Here is a 12935-nt window from a genome sequence, read left to right as displayed (position 1 = left end):
GTATGGAATACCCCTTTGGCCAGTTTGGGTCAGGGGTCCTGTCTCTGCTTCCTCCTGGCTTCTTGTGTTCCTCCCCGACCCCGCACTGGCAGAGCATGAGACTGAGAAGTCCTTGATGAGGGTAAGTGCTACTGAGCAACAACTAAACCATCAGTGTGTTATCAGCGTTGTTCTCAGACTAAAGCCCAAACACAGCACTGCACCAGCTGCTGGGAAGGAGAAAAATAACTGTTACCTGAACTGTTAGCTGAAACCATGACACGTCTTTCAGACTTATGACTTGGATGGGACTGTGTGGTGCAAGTTTCTGTTAGTTTTAAGTTTTTGGTGAATGGCTTTATTCTATTTGGAAAACCATGGGAAATGCGAGAGGAAGACAAGGGCCTGTAGTGACAGGACAAGGGAGAATGGTTTTAACCTGACAGAGGGGAGATTTAGGTTAGACATTAGGAAGAAGCTCTTCCCTGTGAGGGTGCTGAGGCACTGGCACAGGGTGCCCAGAGAAGCTGTGGCTGCCCCATCCCTGGCAGTGTTCAAGGCCAGGCTGGACACAGGGGCTTGGAGCAACCTGCTCTAGTGGAAGGGGTCCCTGCCTCTGACAGGGGGGGGAACTGGATGAGCTTTAAGGTCCCTTCCAACCCAAACCATCCAATAATTCTGTGGTGGATTCTGCCTAACTTCATTTATCTGTACTGTGTCTAAACAGATAATCAGCTGAGCAAATGCTTCTCAATTTCTCTGTAGTCAGTGGAGAGAAACAGTCACACCAGCTTGACTCATCTGACCTATTTTAGACTTCTACTGCAGAATGAGTTGTGCTCTAGTCTTCATTAGCTATATTAACAAGTCTGCTGTTCAGTCAGAAGATTACTGCTTCTTTTGCCTTTGGTTATTTTTTTAAGTCCTTGTAATCAGTAAACACCTTTCTGAACGTCCTTCAAGTCCATTTGAATTTCTTGTCTGGGAGTTTCAGCTCTCTATCTCTAGCACAGCATTAGATCAGTGTTCCACCTAGCTTATGTTTGTCTTCAGTGGCAACAGGAAATGGTTTTTGGGATCCTGATACAACCCTGCCCATCTCTTGCCGTTTGTTGCCAGCATCCAGAGCTCTCTCAATAGGGGTGTTACGGGAGTACGTCCATGCCCAGTCCTTTTAGTTTTCATTTATGAACCTGTTTTTTGTGAGTTTGTCTAATCCAAACTTGAACCTGCTGATACTACCTGCTTCCAACAGACTATCTCCTGTGGCAGAAGTCCACTACCTTATAAAAGATGTTCTTTACTGTATGTCTTAAACTTGCTTCCTATCACTTTTATCAAGCGCCCCATAGTTATAAAACAGCTTTCAGAGTTTGTTCATCTTTTCAGTCATCCTCCTCATTTTGTAAACCTTGGTCATACACCCTTTTAAACTTCTGATCTCCAAACTGAAGACTTCTAGCCTAAAAACTGTAGTAGCAGTTGTATTGTAGCTGCCCTGTCTGCCTGGTGTTTTAGTTGTCCCTCACAGTCCCTATTCTCCGTCTCCACTCTATCCTTGTTGGGATGCAGAGATCAGTAATTGCACATTGCACTCAGTACGTGAGTGCCATAAACTTGATGTTTATGAGCAATTGGCTGCCACTGGCTGTTGTGCAGATAATCATTTAAGAATTGTCAGCAGTGACTGAGGTCTCTGTACCAAGTTGTATGTATTTGGGATATACCTGTTATGTTCTTACTTATGGAGGTTTAAGGGTATCTGCTGTAGCAGCTGCCACTTCATGATTGTCCAGTTCTCTCAGGTCTGATTAGAATTAAGCTTTTGTCTTTGAATGTGTTTGCAATGGTTGCAATGGTTGAGGAAGTGGTTTTGTCTTCTTTTTGTACTGTGTAATATAGCACACACTGTGCACTCTGGTTGCTGTAAGTGAAAGCTTGTGCTGATGTAAGTCAGTCCTGGACCTAAACCAGTCTGGGTACTATTTTACCTTTAAAACATTTCTAATACTTTGTAGACTTTGCCCATAAGAATTTGCTTAGGCCAGTGAGTAGCTCCAATGTGGAGGAAGTAGAATGCAGAAAGTCAACAGAGTGCAAAAAACCAATCTCTCTTTATTGCAGGATCCAAAAATGTATGTACAGACAGTGTTGGATGTCCATAAGAAATACAATGCTTTAGTCATGTCCGCATTCAACAATGATGCTGGCTTTGTGGCTGCACTAGACAAAGTAAGTACACGTAGTGGCATATGGTGAACTCTTATTTCTATTCAGTGTTTTGTCTCCCAAAATTTCACTGTCTTTTGTGATTTATAGGCCTGTGGTCGATTTATAAATAATAATGCAGTGACAAAAATGGCTCAATCATCCAGTAAATCCCCAGAGCTCCTGGCACGATACTGTGACTCTTTACTAAAGAAAAGGTACGTCCTCAAAGACAAAGTATTGTTTCAGGTTTCTTTTGTTTTCAAGGGGTTTAGCATGTGAAGTTTTAGGTTGTGGCTTCAGAAACAAAACGTAATGGTTCAAGAAAAATTAATTAAACCAAATTCTGAATACAGAAATTTCAATGGGACTGTTCCTAAGGGATAGAGAGAGTTTACTTCTTTTTTTTCCTAAGAAGAGAGGAGAAATAAATATATCAAACCTTTCTTTCCTTATAGGAATCTGAGTTTGTTGGGGCTTATTTTTTTAATAGAACAGAAGGGGTTCTTAAGGTTTTTGTTTTTCCCAAAAAAATCTGCCTTGTGTTCTATGTTGTAAAGAAGAGATGCACGTTCCTTCTTTCCATGGAAACTCATGCTTTCCTCCTGTTTTTCCTCTCTATCTTCTTCCATCTGGGCAGAAATTGAGGAGGACAAAAAATGCTCTCTAATCTCTTGTAGTTCATAGTTTAATCAAGGTGTTTGGCTTCAAATGATTTAGCAGCTCATATTTTGAGTTGGGATCAGTTCAGTTCATACTGGATTGGTGTCAGTTTTGTCACTGGCAACTTGTCGAGCTTTTTTTCTTTTTTGAGAGGAGGAAAACCACCAACAACCCAAAACAGAACAACTTGCTCACTTTTCCCCATCCCCTTCTTCCTCCAGCAAAGGATTTATTTTCCCCTTTATAAATACTAGCTTTCTGTAGGGTAGATCTTGGCTATGCCTGATGGACAAGCATGATATGGAGGAAAACAGTGTGGTGCCTCATGAGTTCCTACCACTGTCTCACAGTCAAGACCCAGCTCTCTGAGCTGTTTTCTTTTCACTGTATTATTAAAGATAAGAAATGAAGCTAGCATTTAACAGTAGGAAAAGAGAGATCCATCTATAAGCCCATAAATCCTGAGAAGCATCAGGCTATTGGGAGTCCCAAGTGATTCATGTTCCAGGACTTTAGCCTGTTGTTTGAAAATCACTTACTTCAGAATCGCTTACATGTGGAGTAGTGAAGAGTTCATTTCGTTGCACTGTTTTCTCTCTAAAGAGTCTTTGATCCAAGAACTACTCAATCTGTGTTCCTTTATTGATGAAATTTCCATGTACTTCCATATGTGGTTTTATTTCTGTGGTTTTCAGACTCATTAAAAATGCACTTCTTTAATTGCAGCTCAAAGAATCCAGAAGAAGCAGAACTGGAAGATACACTCAATCAAGTGGTAAGATGTCTATAAATACAGCTCTCTTCTGTGTAAGCTTTGAGAAGTTAGTAATACTTGATTGTCATAGAAGTCAGATGAGAGAAAACCTTTTCTTTGTATGTTTGATTTCCTTACTTAATATTTCATCTTTACAGTAATAAACTTCATCTTGGTGTGGCTTGTTGGTAGAAAGTAGATTTAAAGTGCCTACATGGGATTTATGCTTTTACTTTATTTTATGTGAATAGATAATATGGATAATGTTTTTTCCTTACAAGTTATTTTGTCTTTTCCAGATGGTTGTCTTCAAGTACATTGAGGATAAAGATGTGTTTCAAAAATTCTATGCTAAAATGCTGGCAAAAAGACTTGTACATCAGAACAGTGCTAGTGATGATGCTGAGGCAAGCATGATCTCTAAACTAAAAGTGAGTATTCCATGACTGTCCCATGATTGCAGGTCATCAGGCTGCCTTGGAAAGCATTGATGTATGTCCTTTCATGTTTTAAGTGTAATAGAAAAACACACAACCCAGGTCTCCTCCCTGCCCTCCCCCCTTTTTTTTACCTCCTAGGAGCTTATAGTGCATGTCTGTGCAATGGATTTAAGATTCAGTTAAGCCTAATTATTCTTATCCAAATGAATGACATGGATATAATTGTCCAAGGGAATGACTGCTGAAAAGTTGCTTAATTTCATTAACCCTTGTTCATTCAGGGTCAAGCAGAATATGATCTAATACTCTTCTAGTAGTCTGTTTCATGGCTTCCTTTCTAAAGAAAACTTTCTTCAGTCTTAGATGATGGTTAAAGAGAACGTCTAGTTGGGACCAGCCCTTTGAGTAAGGGAAATACTGAACTTTGCACATCTTCTTTTAAGAAAATAGGCTCTGATACTTTGTTATTCTGTTCTCCAATGTCACAAATGTGTCTTGCTGATGTATCTGTGCTTTTAAAATGCAGCAAGCTTGTGGTTTTGAGTATACCTCCAAGCTGCAGCGGATGTTCCAAGATATTGGTGTAAGCAAGGACTTGAATGAGCAGTTTAAAAAGCACCTGACCAATTCAGAACCTTTAGATTGTAAGTAATGCCTTTACCTAAGTTACTGTTGAGTAGTTCAGCTTCCTCTTATTTCTACAGAACTCACTGTATGAGGGAAATACTTGATTGAGACATCATCCCCCCAGAAGTTAGTGCTATTTTGACCATGATGTGTAGGGGTTTTAAATTAGTCTTTTAGGTCTATACTTTGTCTTCTAATAGCACTTCTGTTATGGGTAGTCTCCTGATTTTCAGCTCGTGTTTAGGGATGTAACTAAATGAAGTTAAATACTGTCTTTTCTTTTTCTTTATTTCTTCCTGTTTTGTTTTTTGATTGAAAAGATTGTTTTCTTTAAATGTTTTTGGTTTTGAGCACAACGTGGCTGATTTTCATACTTGTGTAAAAGGTATTAAGGAAAAGATGTTGTGTGGTAGGGTGTTAAACAGCTCAGTTACTTACAGACATATAAGTATATAGACATATACTTAAAGACATATTTTTGTCACTGAAGCACGTTGAAACAAATTCCTTAAAGGATTTATAATTATTTGTTGGCTTACATCTAGAGTTGTGCTTTGCCAGGCTTAACTTTTACTTAGTTTTTAATGTAAATGTGAAATGTTTGTTCTTGCGGCTGCGTCCTGTAGAGTGATGAGCTTTAGTTACATGTAAAAATGAATGCTTACAATTCTTACACTTGCATGTTAAAAGTGAAATCCACTGTGGGGATAGAAGCAGACTAATAACTTCTACAGATGAGAGAAAATGGAGTGAGTGTCACAGTAAATCTAAAGCTCTCCAGCTACAGTGATATCTTATATGAATTCCTTTGGTTTATGGTCTGAATAAAAGTATATATATATGTATTTGTCACCATGTTAGTTTGAGCAAAAGACAGAACCACTTCTTGAATTAGAATTAGGCCTGTGTGTTTTAAGAGGGGGGTAGGAACAAGGGCGCTAATGCTTGAGCTCAGCCTCTTCACCTCTCTTCCAGTGGATTTCAGCATCCAGGTGCTGAGTTCCGGATCGTGGCCGTTCCAGCAGTCCTGCACGTTTGCTCTGCCATCTGAGGTGAGGCGCTTGCACTTGGTTCATCCGAACATGGAATGATCATGTGAGAAACCTGTTTTAAGAGGCTGTTGTCTCCTCCTGTTCTGTTGTGTGTCAGAGAGGACTGAAAGTGTCTCTGGTGTTTGTTTGGCTGGAAGATATCCAGAACAAGCTAATTGAGTAAGGTAATAGGAGGGAACTGTGTGAAATGAGTGTTTTCCCCTGTGGGAAGACCCTACTTAATGAATCTTTCTTCAAAACTTCCAACAGGAACTGAAGAAAATCTTTGTTAGTCAATTTTTCCATGTATACTTTTATTGCCGCTGCTTTGGCTTTGTCCAGTAGAATCTTTAGATATTACAATGGTTAGTTTTCTGTTGAGGGCTTATCCAGAATAGACAAGACATAAATACTTACTACGAGGAATACGTTTAACTGCTGTACTTGGAGGACGAAGGTGGTGAAATTTCCTTTCTAGCCTTGCTTAATGTATTGTAAAAGAATGGAACTTAAATGCTTATTGAGGTTTGTATTGTTAATGACACTTAAGGGGAAATTCGTAACACAGAAATCTTCATCCAGTCTGAAGAATCTGAATACTTTGGATTTCTGTTTGTCTCTTTCAGAGACAGGGCAGTGGAGGGTGATGAGATTTGATTCTCCTTTGTTTCAGAGCATGTTCTGTTAATGGTAGACGAAGGTAAATAATGTAATTCCTTTCTTTCTTGTTGTTTTTATACAGTTAGAACGGAGCTATCAGAGGTTTACTGCATTTTATGCCAGTCGTCATAGTGGAAGGAAATTAACATGGTTGTATCAGCTGTCGAAAGGGGAATTGGTTACCAACTGTTTCAAGAACAGATACACGTTACAGGTAAGGATAATGTCGTGCCGATAGCAGCACTCGGTGGTGATGGCTTTCAGAGCGCCGGATGCAGCTGATCATTAAAAGACGTGTGTTTATGCTCTGCTCCACTGGAGATAATTGTCTTTCCTTACCTTAAAGGACCATTGTGCAGATAAATGTGTTTAAAATGAAGAGTGTAGAGGTTGAAGGAGTGGAGTCTGTGTGAATACCTGTGCTTGCACACAAACTAATGGATGGATAGTGCAGTGATTTTGTATGTCAGAATATTCATTAACAGTATGTAATGATGTATCACAACTAAGTATTTTAAATCATTCAGTTCCTTAATTGGGGATGTGGGGGGTGTATGTTTGTGTACACACACATACATGTTTAGCTGCTATGTATGATGCTTACATGCATTCATTAGCTTTATTCCTGTGAATAATGCTACTGCCCTTAAATAAAGGAAAGCAAAGGTGCAAGACCTGGTGGCTACAGAGCCGTGTATTACTGAGGCTGTAACTCCAGCCCTCCCCAGATGGTGGTTGGCGTTATGATTAACAGAGCCTTTTATTGTATTATTTATTTACTGATACTTCAGGTCTGTTTAAAGGAAAAATGCCTTATTAAAGGGAATACATTACTTGTGGTTTTAAATGGGTGTTGAACTGTGTTGTGTGAGACCACTGCAGCCTCTTTGCATAAAATCTCAGGCTCCTTACACCTCCCTGTCTGCTTCCTCTCAAGAAGTGCACTGAGGAGGGAAGTTTGCAGCAGTGAGAAGAAACAATATAACTTCAGACTCTGAACTTGTCATCAACATATGTTAACCCTGTGGTGATAGATGTGAATAAGCCACAGATAGCTGCCTTGTTTATAAATTTGGTTTCATTGTTCTGCTGGAGCTGAGAGGGTTGTGGGGATGAATTCAATGTTCTGTGTAGCTTTTAATGAAGATTAAATGGGTAAGAGCCAGGGACTGACAGAGGAAAATAATTAAAAGTTATATTAGCAAGTAGATAAGGCTTTGACACCGTAATAGGAGATTTGATGGAGTGTCTGCAGCCACTTAAATGATCATAATCTGAGGGCTTATGTTTAGATAATGCTGGAAGGTAGAGTTCTGGTTGTATGAGCAACATTAGAGTTTTCTGCATTGTGTAATGATGAGCAGGAGTTGGTTATTCTCTGTTGTCCAGATATTCCCATGTATGTGTGGAAGTGATGAATTTCAGGCTGTTCAAATGCAGTTCATTCTCATTTTCTGATTTTCCCCCCTCTCCCCTTCATTCTCTTTTTTTGGCTCTGTTAGGCATCCACATTCCAGATGGCGATTTTACTGCAGTACAACACAGAAGATGCCTACACCGTGCAGCAGCTGACAGACAGTACCCAAATAAAAATGGTAGTGACTTTGCACATTTTACCCCACACTCCTGTGAGCAAGTCTTTGGGTCTTCAGGGCTCTTCCTGCTATCATAAGAAATTGAAATTAGACATGGAACAGGTTGCCCAGAGAAGTGGTAAATGCTCCATCCCTGGCAGTGTTCAAGGCCAGGTTGGACAGAGCCTTGGGCGACATGGTCCAATGTGAGGCATCCCTGCCCGTGGCAGGGGGTTGGGACTGGATGATCTTAAGGTCCTTTCCAACCCAAACCATTCTGTGGTTCTATGCTTGAAGCCAGAATTGTTTTCTGTCCTGGAGACAGATGTGCTCTATCCTTGGCCAGCTTGCTTTCCTGTAATCGTAACTGCCTAGTCTTCTGATGACTCTTGGTGTGTGTATACTCCTCATGACTGGAGTGAATTGTCTAGCTTCCTACTGAGCTCTGGTAGTAAGTTTTCATTGTCCCACTATGTACCTTGCAATATTAAAAGACAACATTCAAGGAAAACCAGCATTTTCCCTTAAATGAATGATCTGTGCATCTGTTCTGCTTTGCATCTTAAGGCTTATATACACAAACGTAGTGAAATCTGCGGTTTCATTGACTCATTCTCTCTTGTGGAAAAGCTTCCCTCATTTCTTTCCAAGTGGACTTGATGGCCCATGGTTTATTTGGCACCTGTGTCCTTTCCTAGTAGGTTTGCATTCAGTCTGCTGGGACCTGTGTGAAGTGAGGCAACTTCTAGTCAGTGAGATCTTTAGTTTTAGAAATGCCTATCTAGAAAGGTGCTGCTGCTGCTGGTTCACAGCAAACCCAAGGGTCTTACGGGGTTACCATTTATTATAGATGCTTGTTTGCAGATATTTATTTATTTGCTTATTTCTTTTGCCCAAATTATGGTTGGACCATAATAAATCTGGCTCCTAAATGAGCAACTGGAAAGATCTATTGTTTGGGATCAGTCTTTCTAAAGAATTTGATGTTATTTCACTGGCTGCAAGGGGAATATGTCCTGACACCCAGAAAGGGCCTTATTACATTTTATTTATGTGAACTACATTTTTACTGCTTCTTTTGACTCATTTTACAGTGTTCTACACTTGCTAGATCTTACCCTAAATATGTGTGTTCTTGTTGAAGTATTTTAAGTTACAGGAAGGTGCTGTCTGCACTGCTAATGCTTTCTGTAATTTTGTAGGATATCTTGGCACAAGTTCTACAGATACTCTTGAAATCCAAATTGCTTGTAAGTACTGCTGCTTTTTTATGGCCTGCTTAACACTCAGCAGAATGTATCAATGGATATGTAGTTATTTGTTTGTTTTATTCATTCCTTGCAGGTTTTGGAAGATGAAAATGCAAATGTTGATGAGGTGGAATTAAAACCAGATACCTTAATAAAACTGTATCTTGGTTATAAAAAGTAAGGAAAAACTTCAGCAGCACACATCATTTGTGTATAATGGGGAGCATCCTTCTCTGCTTTCAACCTGGGTAAAACCTAAAATACCTGGGATGAAAGTTCCAGGATTCAAATGCTAATTCAAGTATAGACCCAACATGTACCAGCCTTAAAGGAGAGGGTTGGCTTGCAGTGGGTGTGGGTAAGATTTTGCCTGTCTTTGACTTTGTCATGAAGTCTGTCAAGGCCTGGATGTAGTTTCCTGTGTCCTTCTTGTTCCTTGATGCTTGTCTAGTTCTGGTAAGAAATGGTGCTGGTTTGTAGCAAGGTGCATGACTTGCGTGCACTCAGCAAACTACATTATGTTTTATAAGGTTACAGTAGTTTTGTTACCTACTTTAACCAGGGTTGCTTTCAATGTGTGTATGTTTTAAGCTGTTCACAGTAGTGTAGAGACTTCTTACCATGCTTACCAGAGCATAGACATAAACACACATAAATTCAGTGAGGAGGTCAGCACTTCCTGAAGATAAGGTCTGAGCAAAAGGAACATTTTAAACCCTTTCCTTGTATCTCACTCTTTAGCTGTTTTCTTCCCTTCTTGACCAATAATTAAAGGAGTTCCTGGTCAGTTACGTTAAGGCAGTGATGGAAGCAGCTCAGTGTCACTGTACTGTGTGGCTCAGTGGTTCCCAACACAAGACTACACTAAATAAGTAACAGGTCCCCTCTCCACTGCAGCATTCCCCATGCCTTGACTTTTTCTGGAGTTGGGTTGTGTTCAGGGTTTGTTTGGTTTTTAAACAGGCTCATTGTTTTATTAACTTCTGATGTTTTCCTTTACAGCAAAAAATTAAGGGTAAACATCAATGTGCCAATGAAAACTGAACAGAAGCAGGAGCAAGAAACTACACACAAAAACATAGAGGAAGATAGGAAACTACTGATTCAGGTGACTTGTGTTGCAGGATGCTGTGAACTTAAGAATTACAGTGTTGTAATCCTTTAATGAAATTCATTGCGGGGTTTTCTTGATTTTTATTAAGAGAGGATGAGCCATTACAGTGCACTGTGTCAGAGCTAAACATGTATTTACTGCGTTCTTGGAGTCTGTAATAGAAAACCTTAGTATCATGGACTGGTTTGGGTTGGAAGAGACCTTAAGCTCATCCAGTTCCAACCCCTGCCACGGGCCGGGACACTTTCCACTAGAGCAGGTTGCTCCAAGCCCCTATGTCCAACCTGGCATTTCCAAAATGTGGAAGGCGTGGTAGGACGCTGTCTTCACGTTTGTTTGTACGTCATGTTGATGAGTGTTTGGGTTCTATGGATGCACACACTCCCCTGACCTCTGCCCAGGGTGAAAACCAGACAGTATGGACTTAAGAGTGTGTTTTCTATCAGTTCATCTGGACTCCACTTGAGAAACAAAGGGGTGGGGGAAGGAAATACAAATGTGCTCCTAAGAGAGTGTCACAGTAAGGTTAAATATATAAAGAAGGCTTTCTGTTATAAGTGGTTTCATGTAGCCCTTGGTACCAGTTGGTACTATTGTTATGACTGACCATAAGCATAGTTTGTAAAATTTGTATGTCAAAACCACTTCTGCTGAGTGTATGCTGTGTAGAATCTGAGTTCTTAAAGTCTGTGTGAACAGCTGACAGCTGTAGGCATGCTTCTCCCCATCTGCTGCTCAGGCTGGCTGTGATGATGCTTCTTGCACTAGCAGAAATGATCTGCTGGGGAAGTGGAATGGCTTTATCCAGCAGGACAAGTAGTTTTCTCCTAAACATCTTTCCATCTTTGCTGTGCAGGCTGCTATTGTGAGAATCATGAAAATGAGGAAGGTTCTAAAACACCAGCAACTGCTTGGAGAAGTGCTAACACAGCTGTCCTCAAGGTTCAAGCCACGAGTTCCAGTAATTAAGGTATGTGAGAGCCACAGCTCTGAATCTGAGTTCCAGGAGGCGAAGAGGATATAGATAGACTAAATATGTGCTGCTGAATTAAAAAGGAAAGCTAAGGAAACGGGGTGGGTAAGGACAGATTTTTGGAGTTGCAAATAAATAGGAAATATTTTAACCAGAAATAGAGTGTTTATAAAATGCATGTTTAATATGCATGTTTTGTATCATTTGCAATGGTAAAATAGCAGCTTGATTGCATCTTTCCACATCAGTGCTAGCATACAGCAGCCTCCAGCTCCAGGCTTACCTCTTGTTCCTGGCTCTCCCAGTTGTGGGAGTACCACTGCTGGTGGGCCAGCTCAATAGAAAGTTTCTTGATCTCTCCTAGAACAAAAGTGCTGGGGAAAGGAAGGGGGAATTGTATTTAATGGTTTCCTCACCAGTTTGTTTAATGCTCCCCCCACTGGATTTTACCCCACCAACCAAGGAGATAGTGGGGGCAGAAAACAGGCAGTGGGGAGCACCACGGGTGTGGAGGAGAGGTACCCAGTCATGTCCTGCAGCTGATGTCTACAGTAATCTTACAGTAAGCACTCTGCACCTTGGTTTAACTCCTTATATGCTGGCTTGCCATCAAGTTGTTCAGCATACTGATGATCAGTTTGTCTCCCAATCACTGCCCTGGAATGGCATCAAGCATTAGTGGTAGTAGTGAAGTCCTCTGCTTGATGTGGTCAGAATTGCCCTGGTTTGTGCCCTTTGCCTGCTCCCCTGCATCACTTGGCAGAGAGGGATTTTTGTGCCAGTGTCCCACTACCTGTGTGTGTCTCTCCCACAGAAATGCATCGACATCCTGATCGAGAAGGAGTACTTGGAACGTGTAGATGGTGAGAAGGACACCTACAGTTACTTGGCTTAATATTTTTATTAGCAATTACTTGACTGTGTGACACTCAGCAAGTAGGTATGTGATGGAAAGAACGAAAGCAACGGAACTTCATAGCAGCCACCCTGCTGCCATTTGGACCTCCCTTTTTAATACCTGAGACCAGGACTCCCATCAGCCAGTCTCAGATTTACATCAGAACTGCTCAGGATTGATACATTTCAAGTATGTAAATATGGACACCAATGCCATTTAACCTAATTTAAGAACAGAAAGGAATCAAACCCTTCTCCTGTAAGGGTTGCATGCTACTGCATTTAAATCAATACATTGGCTATAGGATAAACAGCTGCCATCCCAGGCAGCACTTAGAAATGTTGGCAGCACTTTGAGAGCGAGTCTGAATGGACCCATGTGTAATCTGCTATGAAAACCCATTTGTATAGTGTGTTTCATTTTTTAATGTGTGATAAATAAAAAACAAAAAATTAAAAGATTTCTGTACAAGTTGCATTTGGTTTTAAGTTTCATGATTTATCTTTCTAAATGTAAATAAAAGGTATAATGGTTATGAAAGCTGTAGAAATTTGTTTGGCTTCTCCTCCTTTGCCAGGGCTTCTGGTGATATAAGCATGTTTTGTTCTTTTAAGAAATGAATTGTCATCTACCATCACATGTGTTATTTCTTTTTTGAGAGGAAATGGCTTTGAACAGAAGAGAAAGTTGTGATGATTTCACAGGGTGTGCAGAATAGAAAACACTTAGAATATACATGGCAATACTTGGTGATCTGATACTGG

The 12935-nt window shown here is 40.4% G+C and overlaps 1 protein-coding gene across 1 annotated transcript in view; it reads left to right on the top strand.

Annotated features, from left to right (window-relative positions):
* CUL1 (cullin 1) overlaps positions 1–12711 on the top strand; it is a 34810-nt gene extending 22099 nt beyond the window's left edge. The window contains exons 9-21 of the mRNA XM_010010736.1: positions 2104–2211; positions 2299–2405; positions 3577–3625; positions 3904–4035; positions 4571–4688; positions 5647–5723; positions 6445–6576; positions 7865–7957; positions 9139–9186; positions 9281–9363; positions 10189–10294; positions 11157–11270; positions 12088–12711. Of these exons, the coding sequence (XP_010009038.1) occupies positions 2104–2211; positions 2299–2405; positions 3577–3625; positions 3904–4035; positions 4571–4688; positions 5647–5723; positions 6445–6576; positions 7865–7957; positions 9139–9186; positions 9281–9363; positions 10189–10294; positions 11157–11270; positions 12088–12168 (1248 nt within the window). The 3' untranslated portion in view covers positions 12169–12711. The remainder of the gene's footprint in view (positions 1–2103; positions 2212–2298; positions 2406–3576; positions 3626–3903; positions 4036–4570; positions 4689–5646; positions 5724–6444; positions 6577–7864; positions 7958–9138; positions 9187–9280; positions 9364–10188; positions 10295–11156; positions 11271–12087) is intronic.
* The last annotated feature ends 224 nt before the right edge of the window (positions 12712–12935 follow it).

Source organism: Nestor notabilis, unplaced genomic scaffold (genome assembly GCF_000696875.1).
Source record: "Nestor notabilis isolate BGI_N333 unplaced genomic scaffold, ASM69687v1 scaffold8233, whole genome shotgun sequence".
NCBI lineage: Eukaryota > Metazoa > Chordata > Aves > Psittaciformes > Psittacidae > Nestor > Nestor notabilis.
The sequence above is the reverse complement of the archived record's forward strand: the minus strand, read 5'-3'. Positions and strand labels throughout refer to the sequence as shown.